Source organism: Myxocyprinus asiaticus, chromosome 49 (assembly GCF_019703515.2).
Source record: "Myxocyprinus asiaticus isolate MX2 ecotype Aquarium Trade chromosome 49, UBuf_Myxa_2, whole genome shotgun sequence".
NCBI lineage: Eukaryota > Metazoa > Chordata > Actinopteri > Cypriniformes > Catostomidae > Myxocyprinus > Myxocyprinus asiaticus.
In genome coordinates, this window is record NC_059392.1 from 36,010 (window position 1) to 63,120 (window position 27,111).

The following is a 27,111-nucleotide window of genomic DNA, read 5'->3' on the forward strand; positions in this document are numbered from 1 at the left end:
AGTTTTTAGGGGAGCTGAAACCTTTCCAAATAGGGACTATAATCATCTATGGGTGGACCAGTAGATTCACATTATGAATAAATCTGCAGAAACTGTGTAATGGTAGACAATGTGGACAAGAATTCTATTGTTTCCAACACTTCAATAAATCTATGCCTCAAAGAGTATTAGAAATGTTTACCTCATAAAGTAGCCATTGATTGTAGCTGACTAATATAATAATTTAATGTTGCCCTCTGCAGGGATAAAATTGCCATCTATTCCATCTATTGGCTCTACACGCTTACAAAACAGTGGTTTTAGTGATGTGTCATTAAAGAAGTCTGATATGGTGAACAAAAGGAATGAAGGATGAAATAAAAAAATGATTTATTTTTTAATGGACATATAGGAAGACTCAGAACAAGTAAGTCATATTATATGCTTGCTTGTAGGTGTGGTGTCTCATCTTCATTCTTCATCTTTACCCTTGAAAATGCATAAAAAAATTAAATTAGATTTAGTAGAAAGAAAATTATCATTTCATGTGTTAACCACAACTTGAGATAGTGCAGCTCTTCATCATCAATTACTTAATATCTAATCTACCAACTATGTATTTTATACCTTTCCAGCATCACGGCTTTTGGCTCTCAGCTTGTTGACCTGGGACTCAGCGATGTCAGCACGCTCTTGAGCCTCCTCCAGCTCATGCTGCACCTTCCTGTACCGGGACAGGTGAGTGTTGGCCTGCTCCTCCTGTGATTGTTACACAAGATATCCAGCTCATTTCATTGGATAGTTTGGGACAGAATATATGTCAAGCTCAAGACACTTTCTATTAGACTCACAGCTTCCTCAGCCTGGCGCTTATAGGCCTTCACTTTCAGCTGCAGCTTGTCTACCAGATCCTGCAGTCTAATCACATTCTTCTTGTCTTCTTCAGTCTTTGAGTGTAAATATTGTGAATGGTCTTAGTTAAACTATGTACAGTATATTATTAAATAAGGTGGTCAATTTCCTGCAAGTTTTACCTGGTAGGTGAGCTCTTTCACTCTTCTCTCATATTTGCGCACTCCTTTTACAGCGTCAGCACCACGTCTTTGTTCAGCTTCAACTTCAGCCTCCAACTCACGCACCTTCAGTAAAGTGTTATTGTTATAGCCAACAGAATTTCTGCCATGTTCAGGGCATCTATTATCAATTGTGCTAAACTCTTGAGCACTCAAGCCTACCCTGGACTCCAGTTTCTGGAGCTGTTTCTTGCCACCTTTCATGGCCAGACTCTCAGCTTCATCCAGACGGTGCTGCAGATCTTTGACTGTAACCTCCAGGTTCTTCTTCATCCTTTCCAGGTGAGCGCTGGTGTCCTGCTCCTTCTTCAGCTCCTCAGCCATCATGGCAGCCTGAAATAAGAACCAAATAAAATGTAGATAAAAGCTACACAGACAACTTTCCTAAAGGCTCCCTATGAGACTGAACACAAGTCAAAGAACTATTAAAAAAATTAAAGTAAAATATGAAAAAGATTAGATTGAACACTCACATCAGTGATGGCCTTCTTGGCCTTCTCCTCTGCATTTCTGGCCTCCTGGACTACATCATCCACCTCACCTTGAACCTGAACCAGATCAGCTTCAAGCTTCTTCTTGGTGTTAATAAGACTTGTATTCTGTTGAACAGAAGCAGATTTCATTCAGTGAGGCTTTTATCTGTCATGTAATTGCACTTTTCCAGTTTGACAGTGTAATAATTTTTCATACTTGAGAGTGCAGCAGTCCCACACGTTCACTGGCATCAACCAGCTCCTGCTCTGCCACTTTGCGGCCTCTCTCTGTTTGATCCAGTGCAGCTCTCAGCTCCTCAATCTCTGCTTGCATCAGATTATTTCTGCGCTCGACCATGGCAACCTGCTCCTTCATGTCCTCCTGTCCTCTGATAGCTTCATCAAGGTGCAGTTGGGCATCCTGTGACATATTTAGAAAGTCAATTATATTTTATTAGTTAGGCTTTGAGTTGTTCATATGGGGGGGACAAAAATTTCTTAAAGTCATTTTGCAGGAAAAAAAACAATCAAACCTTGAGCTGGCCTTGTACGTTCCTGAGCTGTTTCTGGGCCTCAGCAGCCTGGCGGTTGGCATGGCTCAGCTGAATCTCCATTTCATTAAGATCTCCCTCCATCTTCTTCTTGACTCTCAGGGCATCATTTCTGCTCCTGACCTCAGAGTCCAGAGTGCTCTGCATGGATTCAATAACTCTTTGGCTGTTCCTCTTGATCTGTTCCATCTCCTCATCCTTCTCAGCAAGCTTCCTGTCAATCTCACCCTTAACCTGGTTCAGCTCCAGCTGGACACGAAGAATCTTCGACTCTTCATGTTCCAATGTGCCCTAAAAGATCATTTTTTTACTTGTTTTTGATTCATTTTTCAAAAATATTCAAAAATATTTTTACCCCTTGAAATAAATATTTGTGATGATTTTAAAACAAAATAATTAGCAGAAATCCAGTTCATTTAACAATTCTAAACAACTCTATATCTGATGTGATAAGATGACTGAAAACAATAGTATCATAATGTTAGTATTGTTACAAAAGAATAGTACCTCAGCTTCTTCAAGCGCAGTCTGGATCTCTGCTTTCTCTGACTCCACTGTCTTTTTGGCTTTCTCTAATTCATGAATGCTCTTTCCGGTCTCTCCAAGCTGTTCAGTTAGGTCAGAAATCTCCTCTAAAATATTTAAACAACAGAATGGTATAATTATCTGAGGTTTATTTTCTTCATATTCTTGATGGACATATAAAAGTGGCATTTACGTTGCAAATTCTTGTTCTCCCTCTTCAGGGTCTCCAGCTGGTCAAGAGCTTCTTCATAGGAGTTCTTCATCTTGAAAAGCTCTGTGCTGAGAGAACGAGCTTCTTTCTGAGCACCTTCCAGTTCAGCCTGGCTTTCTTCATACTTCTGTTTCCACTCTGCCAGGACCTGTGAATGAAAGAAATGTAGTCAACATTAAATGAATCGTTAGTCCATTGACCAGAATTTTTGTAGATGATTCCATGTCTTTCTTGCCTTGTCAAAGTTCCTCTGCTTCTTGTCAAGGTTGGCAGCCAATGAATTTGCCCTCTCCACATCAATCATGAGGTCCTCTACTTCACCCTGCAGTCTCTGTTTGGTCTTTTCCAGAGAGGCACACTTTGAGTTCACAGCCTCAATGGATTCTTCAGCTTCCTGCAGACGTTGGGCCAACTTTTTCCTGAGGACAGATGTATGAAATTATGCTATCTCATTCTAGCAAATGTGGGTTTCTCAATACCTTTTTTTATTTAACTTACTTTGATTCCTCAAGCTCCTCAGTGCGCTGGATGGCATCAGTCTCATATTTGGTTCTCCACTGAGCCACCTCACTGTTGGCTTTAGACATTCCACGCTGCAGTTCAGCTTTGGCCTCCTGTTCCTCCTCAAACTGCTCTCTAAGCAAATCACAGTCATGTCGGGCAGACTGGACCGCATGAGCCAAGGCATTCTTGGCCTACAAGGACACATATTTATACATTTTAGAATAGTCTTATATCTTTGCTATGGTTTACACACGAGATTTCCATGAAAAATCAAAAATAATTTTTGTGTAACTCTACCTTGACTTCCTCCTCAATATGCCTCTTAAGCTCCTCAATTTGCTGTGTATAAGCTTGTTTTCCTCTAGTTAATTGTGAAACAAGTGCTTCTTTCTCTTCCAATTGGCGGCTAAATTCACCTAAGAAACAGGTTAAGAATGTTTAATGTTAGCATGTTAAATTAGTTTATATATATATATATATATATATATATATATATATATATATATATATATATATATATATATATTTTTTTTTTTTTTTTTTTTTTTTTTTTACTGATTGTCCTGTGCCTTACCATTCTCAGTCTGAAGTCTTGCTTTTTGTGCATTGATGTCATTCAGCTGACGAATATTTTCATCACTCTTGGCCTTGATTTCACTTAGTTGATCTTCAAGGGTTCGGCACATCTTCTCTAAATTAGTCTAATAAGATACAAGCATTAAATACACATCTTTTAAAGGTGCATTATTGTTTAATTACCCACTTGTGACATTGATGTTCTTACCTTTGATTTAGCCACAGCCTCCATGTTGCTTGATAAGTCATCAATCTCCATCTTATATTCACTCTTCTCCTTCTCCAGCTTCTGCTTGACACGCTGGAGGTTGTCGATCTGTTCTCCCAGCTCAGCCACACTGTCTGCCTGCTTCTTCCGGAGAGCTGCTGCTGTAGCTTCGTGCTGTAAGGTGGACTCTTCAAGATCACGACGCAACTTCTGGAATTCAGCTTCACGCTTCTTATTCATCTCAATCTGGGCAGCAGTGGCTCCACCAGCTTCCTCAAGCCTTTCACTGATCTCTTCAAGTTCTCTGGACAGATCAGCTCTCTGCTTCTCAACTTTAGCACGAGCAGCTCGCTCAGCCTCAATTTCTTCTTCCAGCTCCTCAATTCGGGCCTAATTAATGAAAAAATAGAATTATCTTGTTAAACTGGTAACATGCCTTGCCTAGCGATGCATCTACTTTACAGTTTAATCTAGAAAGGATATTACCTGAAGTTCTTTGATCTTCTTTTGAAGCTGTGCTCCCAAAGACTGTTCATCTTCAATCTTGCTGAGAAGCTGACTTATCTCAAAGTCCTTCCTGTTTTGCAAAATTAATGTTTCATTAATGGCACAGGTATTCTGGCAAGATCATTTTTCACACATGTAACTTCTACTCACTTTTTGATCTTTTCCTCTGATTGCTGTTTTTCATTCTCCAGGTCCATTATGGACTCCTGTGCCAGTTTCAGATCACCCTCAAGCTTCCTCTTGGCTCTCTCAAGGTCCATACGGAGCTTCTTCTCTTGCTCCAGTGAGCCTTCAAGCTATTGTCATAGAAATCACAGTGCATTACAATCTGGTATACAACAACAAAACAAAGCAATATTCATCTTTTCATCTTTATGACCTAATTCTGAAGCCAATCATCTTACATCATCCACTTGCTGCTCAAGCTTTGTCTTAGCCTTTGTCAGAGTGTTGACTTTGTCTTCCTCTGCCTGAAGGTCATCAAGAGTCTGCTGGTGTGACTCTTGGAGGGCTTTCTTCTCTTTGGTCAGCTTGGCAATGCTCTCATCCTGAGAGGCCATTTCCTCAGTCAGGTTTTTCACCTAAATGAAAATATTGTTCAGTGGTTTCATTCACAAGAGCCTGAAAAATAGGCAATGTGTAGAATATGTGATTCAAATGTGAACCTTATTTTCAGTTGCATGTTTCTCCTTCTCCACTTTCGCTAAGGTGAGCTCCAGGTCATCAATATCTTTCTTCAGCTCAGAGCATTCATCTTCCAGTTTCCTCTTCTTAGCAGTCAGTTCAGCATTGATTTCCTCCTCATCCTCCAGTCTCTCAGTTGTCTCTTTGAGTTTAGCCTCGAGCTGGATCTTGCTTTTGATGAGACCTTCACATCTCTCTTCAGCATCAGAGAGATTTTCAGATTCCTGTTTATTGAGATAAACAAGTTTAATGTCTTGATGTTTGTTCTAGCCTGTACTGTCTACTATACAGGTATATACTTTTATGGCTGTGAGGTCCATATAACTACAATAAGAACTGAAATACCCACAGATGCTACTTGCAGCTGAAGGTCATTTTTCTCTTGTAGGAGTGACACCATTTTCTCCTCAAGCTCTTTCTTCTTGGCCAATGCCTTTGCTAAATCTTCCTTCATTTTCTCAAAGTTCTCCTTCATGGCTACCATTTCTTTTTCAGTCTCTGCACTCTTCAGAAGAGGCTTGATCTTAAAGTACAGCTTCATCCATGGCCAGTGTTTCACATTCATGAATGAGCGGATGTTGTATTGAATGCTATAAATTGATTCTCTAAATAAAAATATAATCAACAAAGCAATCATTATCACTCTTTGGTTCTGGTCAGTAATATTTTAAAGATAATATTGTAAGTACATTTTACCTCCTCTCCATCATTTTGACAAACTCTCTCCTCATAAGGTATCCACGGCACAAAGCCTGAGTCATGGTAACTAGCTCAGCTAGTTTCTCATCTCTCATCTCCTCAAGGGTACCCAACAGACCAGCTTTGAAAAACACCTAAAAGAATATTTGAGTGACAACAGCAGTATAATAATGAAGAAACTGTTATCCTTTATGAAGATTTGGCCTCCATTATTCGATATATAGCTCACCTTAGTGTGTCCAAACTTGTACTGGGTGTGGTCAACATCAATTGAGCCCAAGAGTTTCTCTGAAGCCTTTTTGTTGTCAATAAACTGTCCCTCTGGGATGACACTGGCATTTAATACTTTGTATCTAGAAGATATTTGGGATGATTTTATGTTTGTTTAGAAATGTTAAAAACAGCCATAGAGTTATGTCTTCATGAGGTGAAGACTAAGGGCCATATGCATTTATGTTTACCTCTGCTTGAAGTCACCATAGAGGATTCTGCTGGGGAAACCCTTTCTGCAAATTCTGATACCCTCTAGCACACCATTACACCTGAGCTGGTGGATAACCAGGAAGTTCTCCATCAGACCTGAAATTGAGATGTTCTTTAGGTTCCAAAGACATTTTAAAAACTGTGATGCATTGAATGCTTCAGGGATCAAGTTTACCTGGAGTCTTGGACTCGTTAGGAATTAAGCAGCGCACAAAGTGAGGGTGAGTGCTCCTCAGGTTAGTCATCAGCTTGCCCAAGTTCTCCTGTGGGATTGTTTATATCATTTGTTTATACATAATATGTATTTATATGTAATGAAACTGACATGATAGATAATCTGTATACCCTAAAAAGCGCAGACACAGTCTGGAAGGAACCACCCTTCTTCTTGCCGCCCTTCTTTCCACCACCACCTCCCTCAGCTGTTTAATGTCAAAGATATATATATTTTTTATTATTGTTTTTGTGCTGCTGTCCATGAACCCATTTAATAGGTCACTCTTTACTACAAATATTAACTCTTTAGTCCATCTGTCTTGCATGTTCAAAATATTTTATATAATTAACAAGTTTACTGAACAAAAGGTATGTCTTAATCTTGCATTTAGCACAAATGTAAGAAATTCCAATGGTCTTACCGTCAGATGCATGAGCGGCATACAGGAATGCCAGCACTTTGAGGGATGACTTTTGGTAGAGCTGCACAACTGAATCATTCAGTGGGTCCTTGTTCTTGTCCAACCAGCCCATAATGTTGTAGTCAACCGTTCCGGCGTAGTGCACCAGAGAGAAGTGGGCCTCTGCCTTGCCTTTGGCAGGCTTTGGCTTTTGGAAGGCTGCAGTTTTGCCGAGATGCTGATCATGCAGCTTATTTTTGAAGCTTGTGTCTGTGGCCTTGGGGAACATGCACTCCTCTTCAAGGATGGAGAAGATGCCCATTGGCTGTTCAAGAAATACTGACACTCAAGTACAAGCAACATGTACATTTCATTTTGTAAATACTCTTTTTTATGTTGCTGAAATTCCATTATCTTACCTTCTCAATTAGCTCAATGCAGGCAGCCAAGTCCATACCAAAGTCAATGAACTCCCACTCAATGCCTTCTTTCTTGTACTCCTCTTGCTCCAGCACAAACATGTGATGGTTGAAGAACTGTTGGAGTTTCTCATTTGTGAAGTTGATGCAGAGCTGCTCCAAGCTGTTAAACTGATATTTAAACAGAGGCAAGTTCTTACTACCCACTATTAGCATCATCTTCTGATTCTTAGAGAGAGATTAGTAACTGACACTCACATCAAAGATCTCAAATCCAGCAATGTCCAGCACACCAATGAAGAACTGTCTGGGCTGCTTTGTGTCCAACATCTCATTGATACGGATGACCATCCACAAGAACATTTTCTCATAGACAGACTTACAGAGAGCTGAGACAGCATTGTTCACCTGAGAAATTCAAAAGTGAAGATTGTTCTTTTAGTTTTCAAGAAGAATCTCTCAGAGAAACTTTTAATTGTTATGAGATAGGTAAGTCTTCACCTGTGGGACCGTCTGGCCTTTGGTCACAAACTCATTTCCAACCTTTACTCTTGGATAGCACAAAGCTTTCAGCAAGTCAGCAGAGTTCAGGCCCATGAGGTAGGAGATTTTATCAGCCACTGAGGAACAACAGTTTTCCAGTCAACTGTCAGCACTGAAATGAAGGTTTTCATGCTGATATGAATATTGTCCTAATAGTCCATCTTACCCTCAGTGCCATCAGGTTCAGCCTGCTCCTCTCTCTGCTTCTGCTTGAACTTCATGTTGCCATGATGCATCACAGCACCTGTCAGCTTATAGATGCTTATTTTCTCATCAGCAGTGAAGCCCAGAATGTCAATGGCGGTCTGTTTGATCACATAGAATATAATAGAGAATTGAGAAGAGTTTGTTATACTGTTTCTTTTAATGATGTATTCTGTTTTTCTGCAAGTATTTGTCTTTATTTCTACTATTCAATAGATTCTGAAGAATAATAATGTGTTTGTACACTTACATCTGTGGCAATGAACTCCTCCACATCATTGATACTCTTGACAGTGATTTCACCCTGGCTGATCATTGGATAGTCATATGGATTGGTGGTGATCAGCAAGGCCTCTGTAAAGAGTCGATGTGCAATATGTAAACAATGTTACAAAACAAAAAAAAAATTTATTAAATACAAAAGTCTGTGGATTTCCCACCGAGCAGTTCTGGCTTGTGTCCAGTCATGAGCTGGTAGAAGATGTGGTAACTCCTCTCAGCAGACAGCTGGAATGTTACTCTTGACTTTTCCAGCAGATCTTTGACAACAGAACATTAACTTTAACTCATCCACATGTTAGCAGAAAAATAAAGCATGTATCTGTCTCGAAACAATGCAACTTACAAGTTTCAATATCAGCTGAAGCCAGTTTTCCAGTGGTGCCAAAGTGAATCCTGATGAATTTACCCTAAGAAGATTTGGGGGGGAAAAATAACAACAGTGTTGAACAGCCAGCTTTGAAAAGTTAACTAAAACTTTATAATGTTCCATCTGATCAGAGCAACTCACGAAACGGGAAGAGTTGTCGTTCCTCACAGTCTTGGCATTACCATAAGCCTCCAGCAGGGGGTTAGCTGCAACAATTTGGTCCTCCAGTGATCCCTAGATGTAATTGTAGAATTATGTTGAGATAAAGCACAATAATATACTATAATCTATGCAGTTATCTTGAAGAGGTGTTCACCAACCTGCATTTTTCCAGGCACGGGTTCTGCTTTTTTGCCTCCAGACATTGCACCAACAGTTGCAAAGTACTGAATGACACGTTTTGTGTTTACAGTCTTTCCTGCACCAGATTCTCCACTAGAGATTCACACAAGATCTTTATTTAGTTACAAAACCTCAATGATTTTTGAAAAATATTTAAATTGAGAATCTCAGTTTTATCTCAACAGAAGAGCATTTACTTACGTAATCAGAACAGACTGGTTCTCACGATCTGAAATAAATTGGTGTGTGTAAATGGTTTTCAGATTTCCAGCATATAAAATGAAAGATTCCATTTATTCATCATGTGCAACTTGTACAACAAATCCTTATTTGATTGCACACTTCTAGAATACACTTACCAGTGAGCATGAACTGATAGGCGTTATCAGAGATGGAGAAGATGTGAGGTGGGGCTTCAATCCTCTTTTTGCCTCTGTATCCAGCAACAACAACTGAATCATACACTGGGAGCCACTTGTATGGATTGACAGTGACGCAGAACAAGCCAGAGTAGGTCTGAAACAGAGATAGATTGTCCAGTTTCACACTTCAGGGTCCTCCTCACCCTCTTTCCATGAATAAAAAGTAATTCACTTAGACTTACATAGATCATCCATGCTGCGTAACGCTCTTTGAGGTTAAACAGCACAGCAGGCTCATTGAGGTGGGTCATCATGGCCATGTCCTCAATTTTGTCAAACTTGGGAGGATTCATGGGGAATATTTCATCTTCTTTCACTGTGACAGTCTGAAAATCAGTTATCAAGATGAATTAGACATTTTGTACACATGGCTCAAAATGTTTGAACTTGAACCTCTGAAGATTTTATTGTTATACTTACTTTCCCACCAATTAGAGTTTTGACTGTGGCTTTGCCACCTTCTCTACTAACAAGAGTACCCTTCAGGTACATCTCATCAGCATCTGTCACAAAGAATGCTGTTTTGGCATCAAAGGGGGTGTTTTGAGCCTCTATTCTCTCTCTTTCTGTCTTTCGGAGGAAGATGGCCGCCGGGCCAAAACACTCCATTTCACCGTCTCCCATGATGGTACTTTACTGTGGGGCAAAAGTTACAAAAAAAATGCTGTTATACATCTACTTTTTTTTTTACTTTTCATGCTCATGTTTGTTGACTTTAAATTGGTTTTCATTTTTACATATTTCCTACCTCATGCTTCATCAGTAAAATAAGACTATGTAAAAGGTTTCACGAAATGTAGTTTTCATTATAAGCACTTTACCTTTTATGATTCCCAGAGAGAAAAATAAAAGCCGTTTTAAATAAAAAATAAAATTCCCATTTGAATTTCTGTTTGGGTTTAAATTGTATCATTTTGTTTTGTTTTTTCACCTCAATTTTCTTTTATTTTAATGTCTGCTGCATCATTGCTGCATCAAATTTAATTTGTTGAATTATTTCTAATGTTAACTGGAACTCAAATTTCCATTAAAATCTCACTATACTGTCAACATCAGCAAAATGGTAAAACAATGAAAAAGGTTTTGAGAAATGTAAATTGTTTATTTTAGCATTTTACCTTATATGTTGCACAGAGAGGAAAAGTAGCAGCTGTAAAGTTCCTGAAAAAGATTTCTGAAAAAGAGCGAACCATTCAGAGTTGCATTATAGTTTCCCAACATAAGATAATTTGAAAATATTTATCATTTTAGTGTAGACAATAATTCTTAAATTAAAATTTAACTATTAAAAGGTTCCAAAGAAATGTTATTCAGAGCATCTAATCAATGTTGTATCACCCCCACCTTTCTGCCGGGTCACTGAGTCTCAGGGGTCAGGTGCTGCCTTTTATATAGTTTCATTACTCAATGCTCAGCAGAACTGGCCCGCTGGATTTGGTCATGTAATATTACTTGGTGTGATGTTTCTCTGTCCCCATGGAAAATAGCAAGATGCTCTCATTCATTGACTTTGTGGTTCCCTGCATCATGTCAGGAATCTAAATATTCATGTTTCTACACTATACAAACTTTTATCTTTTGAGACATTTGCATTGAAAAGGAATAGGCTACTACTAATAGACACAGATAACATCGACTTTTGGATAATATAAATATATGACATAAGAATTTATCACAATTCATGCTTGAAGTATGTTGTAATTTAAATATATATAATGTGTATAGTATATATATTTTTCTTTATTATAACAGCCTACTAGTTTGAGAATTTATTTTGATGCCACTCAGGTCCTATTTAAAGTAGTGTCCTTAAAATTAAAGGAACTTGGCATGGAAGAGAACCTTTTGGGGAAGCAGTCAAGTGTCACTGGTATTCGTCATGTCTGAACAATTTACAAGATCCCATTTCCCATCTTTTGCCAACAGGAGATAAAATTGAAATCCTAATAACTTAGAAGATTTATTACTAGAGCTGGCCATTAACAGTTCATCTTTCCAAAAGTGAAAAATAATATTGCTTGTATAATAAACTGGTATAATGACAAAGTTATAAACAGCATTTTCTTATATGGAAAATCATAAATATAGCACAGCAAGTGCTGCAGTAATGAGGTTTATGTCACTTATCCAGGCAACAAGACTTTTCTGAATCATGATGATTTCTGAAACCAACAAGATCTCTGTAAGTGATTTTGATTTTGATTAACCTTCTAAAAACAATCTAATGATCAGGAAAAAAGTGCTTATGATTTGCTCTAGATTTAGCAAATTGAAGATATTGGTATTGAGAATATTTGTCAGTTACTGGAATATGCTAGTGAGGTACTTCTATTTTAGGCAGAATTAAGAGACTATGAGTTACATTCACAAGAGCCTAGGGATCATTCTTTATTTCAATATGAACTTACAGTCCAAATCTTCTTTTAATAATACTACATGTATAGTAGTATATAGAAAGTATAGCTATTTTATTATTCTTTAATAATTTTTTTTTTACAAAAATAGTGATTTTTCTTAGCCTGCACAAAAGTGTGTCTGTAATTCAAATAAATATGACATGCAATGTCCTCAGTAAAGTGAAAATGTTTTGTCATTGTTTTAAAATTCTTATTTTTGTTAAAGTTCTAATTCTGTCAGGTAAACCATGGGTAAATTACATGTTTACTTGTCTAAGTCATTCCCTTAGATAAATATGTTATTTCTATTTAAGGGTAATAGACCAAGGAAAGAGAAATTATACAACTTTTTTCAGATCATGAGGGGGTTCATAGTTTGAGCTTATATGGCTGTTACTAAGTTTAGCAGCTGTATCTTTAACAATCACATGACTGAATTTACTTATTCAAAGATACAACTTAAAGGATGACAGAGGACCCACAAAATGACATTGATGAATTGTTTAAAATAGTATTGATGAAATATCAAGATGAACCTATTCCTTAACTGAATATTTCAAATCTAAAGCTGTTGGAAGTTAGGTACCATATCTTATATGTCTTGTCATTTCTGTGTATCTGAATATTTTCAGATTAAGTTTTTAAATCCCATCCTTATAACTGTAATGTTCAACTTTAGTACTAGAAAATTAAACATGCTGGTATTCAGTAAGTTCATTTTTCAATTAGCCTTGGCTAATTATTGACAGTATTGTTAGCTTTATAAATTATATTTTATTATTAATAACCTCACTGTATTGAAAACTTTATAAACAATATTAATACAAATGTATAAAAAAGATATTTAAAATATATATAATCTCTTTTATGTTCATAACTCTTTTAATCTCTTATATAGTCAGTGGGCAACCTGTACACTTGCTTGTTAATGGAAATATGTAACCAGCCAATCATGAGGCAGCAACTCAATGCATAAAAGCACTCAGACATGTTCTAGAGTTTCAGTTATTGTTCAAACATAGTATCAGAATGGGGAGGAAATATGATCCTACTAACTGACAGTGGAATGATTGTTGGTGCAAGATGGGGTGGTTTGAGAACCTCAGAAAACTGATGATTTCCTGTGTTGTTTATGAACGACAGTCTTTCGAGTTTAGAGAATGTTGCTAAAAACATTTAGTGAGCAGAGGTATGCCTAATAATGTGGCCACTAATTATGGCTGACCAATATAATAATTTAATGAATAGGAGGACTTCTGCTCTTATTCAAGGGGAGTAAAACTGTTTGCTATTTACTGGCCATCTACTGGCTGTACAACTTAAGACAAAAATGATGATGCGTTTGAAAGTAGTTTAATATGGTAAACAAAATAAATGGATGACAGAATAAACATTGTCTTTTTTAATGGACATATAGGAAGACTCAGAACAAGTAAGTCATATTATATGCTTGCTTGTAGGTGTGGTGTCTCATCTTCATTCTTCATCTTTACCCTTGAAAATGCATAAAAAAATTAAATTAGATTTAGTTGAAAATTTTTTAACATTTCATGTGTTAACCACAACTTGAGAGAGTGCAGCTCTTCATCATCAATTACTTAATATCTAATCTACCAACTATGTATTTTATACCTTTCCAGCATCACGGCTTTTGGCTCTCAGCTTGTTGACCTGGGACTCAGCGATGTCAGCACGCTCTTGAGCCTCCTCCAGCTCATGCTGCACCTTCCTGTACCGGGACAGGTGAGTGTTGGCCTGCTCCTCCTGTGATTGTTACACAAGATATCCAGCTCATTTCATTGGATAGTTTGGGACAGAATATATGTCAAGCTCAAGACACTTTCTATTAGACTCACAGCTTCCTCAGCCTGGCGCTTATAGGCCTTCACTTTCAGCTGCAGCTTGTCTACCAGATCCTGCAGTCTAATCACATTCTTCTTGTCTTCTTCAGTCTTTGAGTGTAAATATTGTGAATGGTCTTAGTTAAACTATGTACAGTATATTATTAAATAAGGTGGTCAATTTCCTGCAAGTTTTACCTGGTAGGTGAGCTCCTTCACTCTTCTCTCATATTTGCGCACTCCTTTTACAGCGTCAGCACCACGTCTTTGTTCAGCTTCAACTTCAGCCTCCAACTCACGCACCTTCAGTAAAGTGTTATTGTTATAGCCAACAGAATTTCTGTCATGTTCAGGGCATCTATTATCAATTGTGCTAAACTCTTGAGCACTCAAGCCTACCCTGGACTCCAGTTTCTGGAGCTGTTTCTTGCCACCTTTCATGGCCAGACTCTCAGCTTCATCCAGACGGTGCTGCAGATCTTTGACTGTAACCTCCAGGTTCTTCTTCATCCTTTCCAGGTGAGCGCTGGTGTCCTGCTCTTTCTTCAGCTCCTCAGCCATCATGGCAGCCTATTTCATTTAAACTGACTGATCTCAGTTCAGGAGACTCTAGACTGTCATTAAAGGGTTAAACTTTTGACACACAGAGTCATGTGACAAAACAACATGGCGCTGATCACAGCGGAGTTTGTCTTTGAGAGAAATGTTGTACATGGACAAATATCCTATATTCACTGTGCATTATCACATTGAAAATTAATGGATTCATCCAAAACCTGGATAAAGTTGCTTTCAGAGGCTGTATTCAGAGTTAGGATGAAAATAAGATGCATTTCAAACTGTTCTGAGACCAGTGCAGACAGACAGCACACTGGAGGTTAAGTCATTCACTAAATAGGGAGCAAGGGAGCATCCTATAGCTCTCTATGCAGTTAAGTGCATTCACTCCTAAAATCTGATCAAAAGTTCAGTTTCAGGCTGCAGATGATGTTTGGATCACTCAACATGTTTGACAGACATGTGACAATGATAATCAGTACATAGATTCAGAATTTATAATGTATCATTTTATTTTAACATGATTGGCAGTGATTGGATGATGTTTGACATTACTTTGAATCAGAATTAATTATGCTAATTTTTGATGTAATGTCTGTAACGTCTCAAAAACATGAATAATCAACACTCCTGGAAACATAAACAATTTGATTTAAATAAATCTGACTTTCTATAGCTCGCTATTATTTAACATTCCACAACTTAGTCCCGCTGTCCATATATGAGGTAGTACATTTTTAGGAAAACTATTTGGTCTACTAATTACAAATCAAAAAGGGAAATGTAAAATGCACACAGCAGTCATGCTCGGGTTTCAGGAGGTTAAAAGTAGGGCTGTGAATTGTAGGGATTTTAACGATTCGGGTTCTTCTTAATGGTTCAGGTTCCTTAAAGGTTCCAGTAATGATAATCTTTTAGTACATTTGAGGAAGAGTTCTTTGAAAATAAGATATGCAAATTTGGCCAGGACACCTGGGTTACACCCCTATTCTTTATGGGAAGAGAGTCAAGGCCTCGGTTCAACATTTCTCGAAAGACGGTGCCTTTTTACAGCATAGTGTACCCATTACTATGCTGGGGCACAGGCCCGGTTCCAGATCAAAATCACTGAGGGTACTTCTGAAAATAGTGGGGGTGCTCTGTATAAAGTGAAGATGTATCGTAATTGCACATTTTTAAAATATATTAAACCATGTTTAAATGCCACTAAAACAATGTAAATAACAGTGCTGAAAATGACAGAAAAATGCTGCTCCTGCAGATTAGGACATACTGATTTACACAAGCATACATGATTATAAGTTTTGATGCAGAAATTGTGCGTTCACAAACTGCAGGGATTTTTGTGTGTTTGATGGGGATTCAAGGAAATCTGCTTGCCGATTTACAGTGTTAGTCTTACATATTCAATTGAGCAGGGGTGTGCAATTGTTTTGGTACAGGGGCCAAATCAGCTATTAAGTAGAACATGAAAGAGAGAAGATAAAAAGTCCTGAATAGTTGTATCTTTTAAGCCCAGCAGTAGTAGTGCATTCATGCACTCAATGAATGATGCACAATTTTCTGAAGTGTGTACTGACGGGACCATTCTGCGATTGCTTGAAGTTTTGCTGCTTCTTTTCTATCATGTGTTAGTAAAACTGAATTAAGACTGAGTATAATTATTAATTGTTTATTTTACCATACTTCAATGCAGTGGTAATTTAGTATTCAATTTAACACTACATCAGGAGTTTGGTTTAATAAATAAAATAAAATATTTGGAAATTATAGATTCTAAAGGCTTATTTTAATGTTGGCTGCAAAGTGGACACATTTGTTTTATTCTCAGAACGTTATCAACCAATTTACACGCTCATGGGTCATCCCATTCAGCACACCACTAAATAAAACAGGCTGCATGACACTGATAAATGATTGTTACTCTGGCAGTATTCACATACAGGTGTGAGGGACTTCAGCATTTTACAAATAACACAAAGAACAAACGTATTCCTCACTCGCTTGGTTTTGCTCGCGTGTCCCCTCCGTGTGCGAATGATGCGAAGATCTTTTGGGATTTCACTAAAGTTCATCACTGAAAAGGTTTGCTCGCAGACTTGGCACTAAACGGCATATGCAGCCTCACGAATGGACACGGAGTGGCGGCATCACGCTTTTCTTTGAGCAGAATATTGCACTATTGATCACTTTAAGGTTTTTTTCCAAAGAGGAGAGAGCGCGTGCACTCGCATGTATGGTTGCCAGATTGCATAATTAAGTATGACATAAGGCGAAATATTTCCTATTTGTGCAAGTATAAATCTCTGATTGGGGTGTTGCATCTATTATCTGGCAACCCTGAGCAAATTTAACGCTTTTGGATGCGCGATAGGTCCCAAAGCCAGATAAATGAAAGATCTAATAAAGAACGTTCATGATAAATCGACCCGCGGGCAGTAGTTTGCCCTGGTCTGCAATTGAGGGTGCTCTAAGGTTCATTTGAGGTTGCTTAGCAGTACCGGGTCTGCTGGGGCATTAGAACATCAAAGCAGACTGCAGGGTGAGCACCCTCTGCTGGTCTCCTAATACCTCTTCCAGCTGCAACCATAGTTTTACCCAGGAGGTCTCCCATCCATAACTTAATCATAACTTGTGCATCAGTATAAGGTAAGGTGATTTTGTTTATTTAGTGATTCATTTAGTAACCGCTCTGACTGATGTAGAAGTGCTTTTGAGTCTGTAAAAAGAGGCATTCATAAAAGAGTCATTTGTTCCAGAACTGCACTAGTAAATCTTTATCTTCTGACTACCTCAAAAGAAAAGGGAATTGGATTACTCCGGAAGTGTTGTATTTTCTGCGCTGTAGATTAAAAAGAACCAGCTGTTTTGTGTAATTCGTTCAGAAATTGGACTACACAGGACACGCTGTGTTTTGCACTGTAGATTCAAAAGAATGGCTCATAAAAGTAATTTGTTTGGGAACCAACACTGGTTTTCAGCCTCTGAAGAACCAGCTTTTGGTTCCCAGCCCTAATTTAAAGTAGAGTACAAAAAAAATAATAAAGCCTGAACTCACATCAGTGATGGCCTTCTTGGCCTTCTCCTCTGCATTTCTGGCCTCCTGGACTACATCATCCACCTCACCTTGAACCTGAATCAGATCAGCTTCAAGCTTCTTCTTGGTGTTAATAAGACTTGTATTCTGTTGAACAGAAGCAGATTTTATTCAGTAAGGCTTTTATCTGTCGTGTAATTGCACTTTTCCAGTTTGACAGTGTAATAATTTTTCATACTTGAGAGTGCAGCAGTCCCACACGTTCACTGGCATCAACCAGCTCCTGCTCTGCCACTTTGCGGCCTCTCTCTGTTTGATCCAGTGCAGCTCTCAGCTCCTCAATCTCTGCTTGCATCAGATTATTTCTGCGCTCGACCATGGCAACCTGCTCCTTCATGTCCTCCTGTCCTCTGATAGCATCATCAAGGTGCAGTTGGGCATCCTGTGACATATTTAGAAAGTCAATTATATTTTATTAGTTAGGCTTTGAGTTGTTAATATGGGGGGGGGGGGGGGGAACGGTTAGGGTCCAAACATTTTTTAAAGTCATTTTGTAGGAAAAAAACAATGCAACCTTGAGCTGGCCTTGTACGTTCCTGAGCTGTTTCTGGGCCTCAGCAGCCTGGCGGTTGGCATGGCTCAGCTGAATCTCCATTTCATTAAGATCTCCCTCCATCTTCTTCTTGACTCTCAGGGCATCATTTCTGCTCCTGACCTCAGAGTCCAGAGTGCTCTGCATGGATTCAATAACTCTTTGGCTGTTCCTCTTGATCTGCTCCATCTCCTCATCCTTCTCAGCAAGCTTCCTGTCAATCTCACCCTTAACCTGGTTCAGCTCCAGCTGGACACGAAGAATTTTGGACTCTTCATGTTCCAGTGTCCCCTAAAGGAAAAATTATGTTCATCAATTCATTATAAACTTGAGGGTCAATAATGGGAATGTTAATGTGTTAAAAACAAAATAAGTCTCTCATCATTACCACAACACAAAATTCAAATGTCAAGTTGTTATTTTACCTCAGCCTCTTCCAGTGCAGTCTGGACTTCTGATTTTTCACTTTCTACTGTTTTCTTTGCCTTTTCCAGTTCATGAATGGTCTTTCCAGTCTCTCCAAGCTGTTCAGTTAGATCAGAAATCTCCTCTAAAATATTTAAACAACAGAATGGTAAAATTATCTGGGGTGTATTTTCTTCATATTCTTGATGGACATATAAAAGTGGCATTTACGTTGCAAATTCTTGTTCTCCCTCTTCAGGGTCTCCAGCTGGTCAAGAGTTTCTTCATAGGAGTTCTTCATCTTGAAAAGCTCTGTGCTGAGAGAACGAGCTTCTTTCTGAGCACCTTCCAGTTCAGCCTGGCTTTCTTCATACTTCTGTTTCCACTCTGCCAGGACCTGTGAATGAAAGAAATGTAGTCAACATTAAATTAATCATTAGTCCATTGACAAGAATTTTTGTAGATGATTCCATGTCTTTCTTGCCTTGTCAAAGTTCCTCTGCTTCTTGTCAAGGTTGGCAGCCAATGCATTTGCCCTCTCCACATCAGTCATGAGGTCCTCTACTTCACCCTGCAGTCTCTGTTTGGTCTTTTCCAGAGAGGCACACTTTGAGTTCACAGCCTCAATGGATTCTTCAGCTTCCTGCAGACGCAGGGCCAATTTTTTCCTGAGGAAAGATGAATTAATTTATTATATCTTAGTCTATTAAATGTGGGTTGCTAAATACGTTTTTGCTTTACTTACTTTGATTCCTCAAGCTCCTCAGTGCGCTGGATGGCATCAGTCTCATATTTGGTTCTCCATTGAGCCACCTCACTGTTGGCTTTAGACATTCCACGCTGCAGTTCAGCTTTGGCCTCCTGTTCCTCCTCAAACTGCTCTCTAAGCAAATCACAGTCATGTCGGGCAGACTGGACCGCATGAGCCAAGGCATTCTTGGCCTAAAATTACATATTTAGATATTTACAGTAGTTTATGGGTCAGAATTTTCTGAAAATACATGGATGTAAATACATTTTAAGACATTAAAGGTGTTATTATACTTTCACTTCCTCTTCAACAAGTCTCTTGAGTTCCTCAATTTGCTGAATATAAGCCTGTTTTCCTCTGGTCAGCTGAGATACAAGAGCATCTTTCTCTTCCATTTGGCGACTAAATTCACCTGATAGATCAGAATGGCATTTGTCATGTATATTTATTATGAAACAAAGTAACCTATTACCATGAAATACTTACCATTTTCAGTCTGAAGTCTTGCTTTTTGTGCATTAACATCATTCAGTTGACGTAGGTTCTCATCATTCTTGGTTTTTATTTCACTCAGTTGGTCCTCAAGGGTACGGCACATCTTTTCTAAATTAGCCTATAGAAATGCAAGGATGAGTACAGGTGTCTTTAAGGGACATTTTGTTCTATGATCTGTAATCCATGTGATTACCTTTGATTTAGCCACAGCCTCCATGTTGCTTGATAAGTCATCAATCTCCATCTTGTATTCACTCTTCTCCTTCTCCAGCTTCTGCTTGACACGCTGAAGGTTGTCGATCTGTTCTCCCAGCTCAGCCACACTGTCTGCCTGCTTCTTCCGGAGAGCTGCTGCTGTAGCTTCGTGCTGTAAGGTGGACTCTTCAAGATCACGACGCAACTTCTGGAATTCAGCTTCACGCTTCTTATTCATCTCAATCTGGGCAGCAGTGGCACCACCAGCTTCCTCAAGCCTTTCACTGATCTCTTCAAGTTCTCTGGACAGATCAGCTCTCTGCTTCTCAACTTTAGCACGAGCAGCTCGCTCAGCCTCAATTTCTTCTTCCAGCTCCTCAATACGGGCCTATTTAATGAAAAAAGTAGAATTGCCTTGTTAAACTTTGCCCACCAATGCATCTATTTCACATTTTAACATAGAAAATATATTACCTGAAGTTCTTTGATCTTCTTTTGAAGCTGTGCTCCCAAAGACTGTTCATCTTCAATCTTGCTGAGAAGCTGACTTATCTCAAAGTCCTTCCTGTTTTGAAACATTTGTGTTTGGTAAAATCTGCTATTGAAATACCTGGCACAGGTATTCTATCTCAATGATTCTTGCATACATCTAACTTTCACTCACTTTTTGATCTTCTCCTCTGATTGCTGTTTGTCATTCTCCAGGTCCATTATGGACTCCTGTGCCAGTTTCAGATCACCCTCAAGCTTCCTCTTGGCTCTCTCAAGGTCCATACGGAGTTTCTTCTCTTGCTCCAGTGAGCCTTCAAGCTTTTTCATAGAAACCAGTACATTAAAATCTTGTATTCATCAACCAAACAATGAAATATTCATTTTCTCATTGATTTATGATTTTATTTCCAAGCCAATTATCTTACATCATCCACTTGCTGCTCAAGCTTTGTCTTAGCCTTTGTCAGAGTGTTGACTTTGTCTTCCTCTGCCTGAAGGTCATCAAGAGTCTGCTGGTGTGACTCTTGGAGGGCTTTCTTCTCTTTGGTCAGCTTGGCAATGCTCTCATCCTGAGAGGCCATTTCCTCAGTCAGGTTTTTCACCTAAATGAAAATATTGTTCAGTGGTTTCATTCACAAGAGCCTGAAAAATAGGCAATGTGTAGAATATGTGATTCAAATGTGAACCTTATTTTCAGTTGCATGTTTCTCCTTCTCCACTTTCGCTAAGGTGAGCTCCAGGTCATCAATATCTTTCTTCAGCTCAGAGCATTCATCTTCCAGTTTCCTCTTCTTAGCAGTCAGTTCAGCATTGATTTCCTCCTCATCCTCCAGTCTCTCAGTTGTCTCTTTGAGTTTGGCCTCGAGCTGGATCTTGCTTTTGATGAGACCTTCACATCTCTCTTCAGCATCAGAGAGATTTTCAGATTCCTGTTTATTAAGATAAACAAGTTTAATGTCTTGATATTTGTTCTAGCCTATATAATGTATTATATAGGCATATTTGGTTATATCCCTGTGAAGTCCAATATACTCTACAATAAAAACTGAAATACCCACAGATGCTACTTGCAGCTGAAGGTCATTTTTCTCCTGTAGGAGTGACACCATTTTCTCCTCAAGCTCCTTCTTTTTGGCCAGTGCCTTTGCTAAATCTTCCTTCATTTTCTCAAAGTTCTCCTTCATGGCGGCCATTTCTTTTTCAGTCTCTGCACTCTTCAGAAGAGGCTTGATCTTGAAGTACAGCTTCATCCATGGCCAGTGTTTCACATTCATGAATGAGCGAATGTTGTATTGAATGCTATAAATTGATTCTCTGAATAAAATGTATTCAAAAAATCTGTCAATAACCCTTTTTGTCAGTAATATTTTAAGAATAATTTTGTAAGGGCACTATACCTTCTCTCCATCATTTTGACAAACTCCTTCCTCATGAGGAAGCCACGACACAGGGCTTGAGTCATGGTAACTAGCTCAGCTAGTTTCTCATCTCTCATCTCCTCAAGGGTACCCAACAGACCAGCTTTGAAAAACACCTACAAGGACATTTGAATGACAGCAACAGTATAATAATGAACAAACTGTTATCCTTTATGAAGATTTGGCCTCCATTATTTAATATGTAGCTCACCTTAGTGTGCCCAAACTTGTACTGGGTGTGGTCAACATCAATTGAGCCCAAGAGTTTCTCTGAAGCCTTTTTGTTGTCAATAAACTGTCCCTCTGGGATGACACTGGCATTTAATACTTTGTATCTAGAAGATATTTGGGATGATTTTATGTTTGTTTAGAAATGTTAAAAAAAGCCATAGAGTTATGTCTTCTTGAGGTGAAGAGGAAGGGCCATATGCATTTATGTTTACCTCTGCTTGAAGTCACCATAGAGGATTCTGCTGGGGAAACCCTTTCTGCAAATTCTGATACCCTCTAGCACACCATTACACCTGAGCTGGTGGATAACCAGGAAGTTCTCCATCAGACCTGAAATTGAGATGTTCTTTAGGTTCCAACGACATTTTAAAAACCGTGATGCATTGAATGCTTCAGGGATCAAGTTTACCTGGAGTCTTGGATTCGTTAGGAATCAAGCAGCGCACAAAGTGAGGGTGAGTGCTCCTCAGGTTAGTCATCAGCTTGCCCAAGTTCTCCTGTGGGATTGTTATATCATTTGTCTAAACATAGTATGTATTTATCTATTAAATTTCAGTTTAAATACATTTAATCTTTATACCCTAAACAGTGCAGACACAGTCTGAAAGGAACCACCCTTCTTCTTGCCACCCTTCTTCCCACCACCACCTCCCTCAGCTGTTTAATTTAAAAAAAGATTAAGGTTATTATTATTGACATCGTTCTAGTGTACATTAACCCATTAAAAGTGAAAAACACTCTTTGTGACAAATATTAACTCTTTGTTCATGACATGCTCATATAATCCTGAAATTTGGTGAATATGAGGTAAAACTTTGTCTTGAGTTTTTCAAATTCCAGTGGTCTTACCTTCAGCAGATGCATGAGAGGCATACAGGAATGCCAGCACTTTGAGGGATGACTTCTGGTAGAGCTGCACAACTGAATCATTCAGTGGGTCCTTGTTCTTGTCCAACCAGCCAGAAATGTTGTAGTCAACAGTGCCGGCGTAGTGCACTAGAGAGAAGTGGGCCTCTGCCTTGCCTTTGGCAGGCTTTGGCTTTTGGAAGGCTGCAGTTTTGCCAAGATGCTGATCATGCAGCTTATTTTTGAAGCTTGTGTCTGTGGCCTTGGGGAACATGCACTCCTCTTCAAGGATGGAGAAGATGCCCATTGGCTGTTCAAGAAATATTGACACTCAAGTACAAGCAACATTTACATTTCATTTTGTAAATACTCATTTTATTTTTGCTTAAAGTCCATTATCTTACCTTCTCAATAAGCTCAATGCAGGCAGCCAAGTCCATACCAAAGTCAATGAACTCCCACTCAATGCCTTCTTTCTTGTACTCCTCTTGCTCCAGCACAAACATGTGATGGTTGAAGAACTGTTGCAGTTTCTCATTTGTGAAGTTGATGCAGAGCTGCTCCAAGCTGTTGAACTGATATTTAAACAGAGGCAAGTTCTTACTACCCACTATTAGCATCATCTTCTAATTCATAGAGAGAGATTAGTAACTGATACTCACATCAAAGATCTCAAATCCAGCGATGTCCAGCACACCAATGAAGAACTGTCTGGGCTGCTTTGTATCCAACATCTCATTGATACGGATGACCATCCACAAGAACATTTTCTCATAGACAGACTTACAGAGAGCTGAGACAGCATTGTTCACCTGAGAAATTCAAAAGTGAAGATTGTTCTTTTAGTTTTCAAGAAGAATTTCTCAGAGAAACTTTTAATAGTTATGAGGTAGGTAAGTCTTCACCTGTGGGACCGTCTGGCCTTTGGTCACAAACTCATTTCCAACCTTTACTCTTGGGTAGCACAAAGCTTTCAGCATGTCAGCAGAGTTCAGGCCCATGAGGTAGGCAATTTTATCAGCCACTGAGGAACAACAGTTTTCCAGTCAACTTTCAGCACTGAAATTAAGATTTGCATGCTGATATGTGGAGTGTCTCTGTCCTAATAGTACATCTTACCCTCAGTGCCATCAGGTTCAGCCTGCTCCTCTCTCTGCTTCTGCTTGAACTTCATGTTGCCATGATGCATCACAGCACCTGTCAGCTTATAGATGCTTATTTTCTCATCAGCAGTGAAGCCCAGAATGTCAATGGCGGTCTTTTTTACATGTAGAAAATTAAAAAGAATCGAAAGCATTTGTTATACTGTATCATGTCATGAAATATTTTTTTGTTAATCTTTGCAGATGCTTTCTCTCTTATCTTTTATTTCTACTCATATAGATTCAGTACATTCTGATAAGAATAATAATGTTGTTGTCCACTTACATCTGTGGCAATGAACTCCTCCACATCATTGATACTCTTGACAGTGATTTCACCCTGGCTGATCATTGGGAAATCGTATGGATTGGTGGTAATGAGAAGGGCCTCTGTAAGACATGATTGTTCATATGCATTTATTTCATTAAGCAATATAATACATAATTAATTAAATGTAACACCATAACCTGAATGGAATCAAATGTTCATACCAACAAGTTCTGGCTTGTGTCCAGTCATGAGCTGGTAGAATATGTGGTAGCTCCTCTCAGCAGAAAGCTGGAATGTTACTCTTGACTTTTCCAGCAGATCTTTGACAACAGAACATTAACTTTAAGTGACTCATCCACATGTTAGCAGAAAAATAAAGCATTTATCTGTCTTGAAACAATGCAACTTACAAGTTTCAATATCAGCTGAAGCCAGTTTTCCAGTGGAGCCAAAGTGAATCCTGATAAATTTACCCTAAAAATATTTATAATTTTTTTTTTTTTAAATAACAGTGTTGAACAGCCAGCTTTGAAAAGTTAATTAAAACTTTATAATGTTCCATCTGATCAGAGCAACTCACGAAACGGGAAGAGTTGTCGTTCCTCACAGTCTTGGCATTACCATAAGCCTCCAGCAGGGGGTTAGCTGCAACAATTTGGTCCTCCAGTGATCCCTAGATGTAATTGTAGAATTATGTTGAGATAAAGCACAATAATATACTATAATCTATGCAGTTATCTTGAAGAGGTGTTCACCAACCTGCATTTTTCCAGGCACGGGTTCTGCTTTTTTGCCTCCAGACATTGCACCAACAGTTGCAAAGTACTGAATGACACGTTTTGTGTTTACAGTCTTTCCTGCACCAGATTCTCCACTAGAGATTCACACAAGATCTTTATTTAGTTACAAAACCTCAATGATTTTTGAAAAATATTTAAATTGAGAATCTCAGTTTTATCTCAACAGAAGAGCATTTACTTACGTAATCAGAACAGACTGGTTCTCACGATCTGAAATAAATTGGTGTGTGTAAATGGTTTTCAGATTTCCAGCATATAAAATGAAAGATTCCATTTATTCATCATGTGCAACTTGTACAACAAATCCTTATTTGATTGCACACTTCTAGAATACACTTACCAGTGAGCATGAACTGATAGGCGTTATCAGAGATGGAGAAGATGTGAGGTGGGGCTTCAATCCTCTTTTTGCCTCTGTATCCAGCAACAACAACTGAATCATACACTGGGAGCCACTTGTATGGATTGACAGTGACGCAGAACAAGCCAGAGTAGGTCTGAAACAGAGATAGATTGTCCAGTTTCACACTTCAGGGTCCTCCTCACCCTCTTTCCATGAATAAAAAGTAATTCACTTAGACTTACATAGATCATCCATGCTGCGTAACGCTCTTTGAGGTTAAACAGCACAGCAGGCTCATTGAGGTGGGTCATCATGGCCATGTCCTCAATTTTGTCAAACTTGGGAGGATTCATGGGGAATATTTCATCTTCTTTCACTGTGACAGTCTGAAAATCAGTTATCAAGATGAATTAGACATTTTGTACACATGGCTCAAAATGTTTGAACTTGAACCTCTGAAGATTTTATTGTTATACTTACTTTCCCACCAATTAGAGTTTTGACTGTGGCTTTGCCACCTTCTCTACTAACAAGAGTACCCTTCAGGTACATCTCATCAGCATCTGTCACAAAGAATGCTGTTTTGGCATCAAAGGGGGTGTTTTGAGCCTCTATTCTCTCTTTCTCTGGCTTTCGGAGGTAGACGGCCGCCGGGCCAAAACACTCCATTTCACCGTCTCCCATGATGACACTTTTCTGTTTGAAACATCAAGTAGGACATGTTGTTAGATAGACAAGCTGTTCTTGAGTTCTCATAACTGCTCTCCAGTACTAAGTAATTTGCTAAATTCTTCAGTTTATTTCCAAACCACTAACTTTGTTCGATTCCCAAGGCCAGAAATGTCCAGGGTTTTGCTGAATTCTGTTAAATAGACAGATTTTAATGGTAATCTTGGTTTTTCGTATTGTTATTATATCAGTTAATTTCCACCAAAATATAATAGCAATAAAATCCATTTGGCAATACTCAGTCTTGGCTCACTCACCTTCACTTTGTGCCAGATGTCCTTAGGGGAGTCCAAGACTTCTCCTTTTATAAAGACTGCTGTTCTGTCATCAGCTCTACCTCACTGTATTTGGCCATTATGGGCTGGGTTTTACTGCCTATATATGATTGTGTTGAATTGTTATGTTATTTTTATCCTAATAGGAGACAGTTCCATGTCCAATTAAGACTAAATGATCAAAGCTGAATATTGCATGATTTTATGTCTTCTGAGAATGAATCATTTTCTTAGCACTGGCTAAAAAATAAACATAAATCAAAATGTATATATAATGTAGGATTTAAAAGCAATTATCAATGACTCATATGTATGTAATACAATATTGTGAAAATAATGATAATGATAATTTTATATTCTTTTTCCCTTATATTATTTTAAAGTATGAGTAGCGGTGAAAGTTAAGCAGAAAATGGGCAGGTTAAAAACAGTGATTTGGACTGATATAAGCAGATTGCCACAATAACTGAAAAATATAAGACCAGCATGATAAAAACATCCTGAAATACTTTATCTGCCCACATACATAAGAATCCAAGGTTGTGTTTAATAGATTTGTTTTGGCAAGAGTAAATATCCCAGACTTTTGGCTCAGTGTAAATCAGATTCAACCCGCAAGAATTCA

The 27,111-nt window shown here is 38.6% G+C and overlaps 2 protein-coding genes and 1 long non-coding RNA gene across 3 annotated transcripts in view; 1 reads left to right on the forward strand and 2 right to left on the reverse strand.

Moving 5' to 3' along the window:
- The window catches only part of LOC127437914 (uncharacterized), a 49,316-nt gene that overhangs the window by 19,850 nt on the left and 2,355 nt on the right, over positions 1-27,111 (forward strand). The gene's annotated exons all lie outside the window — the stretch shown is intronic.
- LOC127437912 (myosin heavy chain, fast skeletal muscle-like) lies at positions 373-10,293 on the reverse strand. Its single transcript, XM_051693076.1, has 39 exons — positions 10,090-10,293; positions 9,852-9,995; positions 9,607-9,763; positions 9,449-9,476; positions 9,226-9,340; positions 9,047-9,139; positions 8,882-8,945; positions 8,697-8,795; positions 8,507-8,610; positions 8,219-8,357; positions 8,011-8,129; positions 7,768-7,917; positions 7,510-7,680; positions 7,112-7,415; positions 6,819-6,895; positions 6,649-6,736; positions 6,452-6,569; positions 6,220-6,343; positions 5,988-6,124; positions 5,641-5,896; positions 5,273-5,515; positions 5,012-5,188; positions 4,758-4,903; positions 4,587-4,677; positions 4,101-4,490; positions 3,891-4,017; positions 3,614-3,732; positions 3,311-3,507; positions 3,048-3,231; positions 2,795-2,960; positions 2,584-2,708; positions 2,059-2,367; positions 1,743-1,946; positions 1,526-1,651; positions 1,215-1,385; positions 1,014-1,118; positions 831-926; positions 607-738; positions 373-468 (listed from the first exon to the last, which is right to left on the reverse strand). Exons 1-39 carry the CDS (start codon positions 10,291-10,293, stop codon positions 451-453), a joined length of 5,817 nt encoding a protein of 1,938 aa, XP_051549036.1. The 3' UTR covers positions 373-450.
- On the reverse strand, positions 13,412-26,216 carry LOC127437913 (myosin heavy chain, fast skeletal muscle-like). The gene is made up of 39 exons (XM_051693077.1): positions 25,963-26,216; positions 25,725-25,868; positions 25,480-25,636; positions 25,322-25,349; positions 25,099-25,213; positions 24,920-25,012; positions 24,750-24,813; positions 24,561-24,659; positions 24,355-24,458; positions 24,046-24,184; positions 23,832-23,950; positions 23,589-23,738; positions 23,331-23,501; positions 22,930-23,236; positions 22,661-22,737; positions 22,490-22,577; positions 22,293-22,410; positions 22,061-22,184; positions 21,829-21,965; positions 21,490-21,745; positions 21,118-21,360; positions 20,857-21,033; positions 20,604-20,749; positions 20,414-20,504; positions 19,938-20,327; positions 19,736-19,862; positions 19,543-19,661; positions 19,244-19,440; positions 18,983-19,166; positions 18,730-18,895; positions 18,519-18,643; positions 18,076-18,384; positions 17,740-17,943; positions 17,523-17,648; positions 14,306-14,476; positions 14,105-14,209; positions 13,922-14,017; positions 13,698-13,829; positions 13,412-13,559 (listed from the first exon to the last, which is right to left on the reverse strand). The coding sequence occupies exons 1-39, from the start codon at positions 26,164-26,166 to the stop codon at positions 13,542-13,544; spliced, it is 5,820 nt and encodes a 1,939-aa protein (XP_051549037.1). The 5' UTR covers positions 26,167-26,216; the 3' UTR covers positions 13,412-13,541.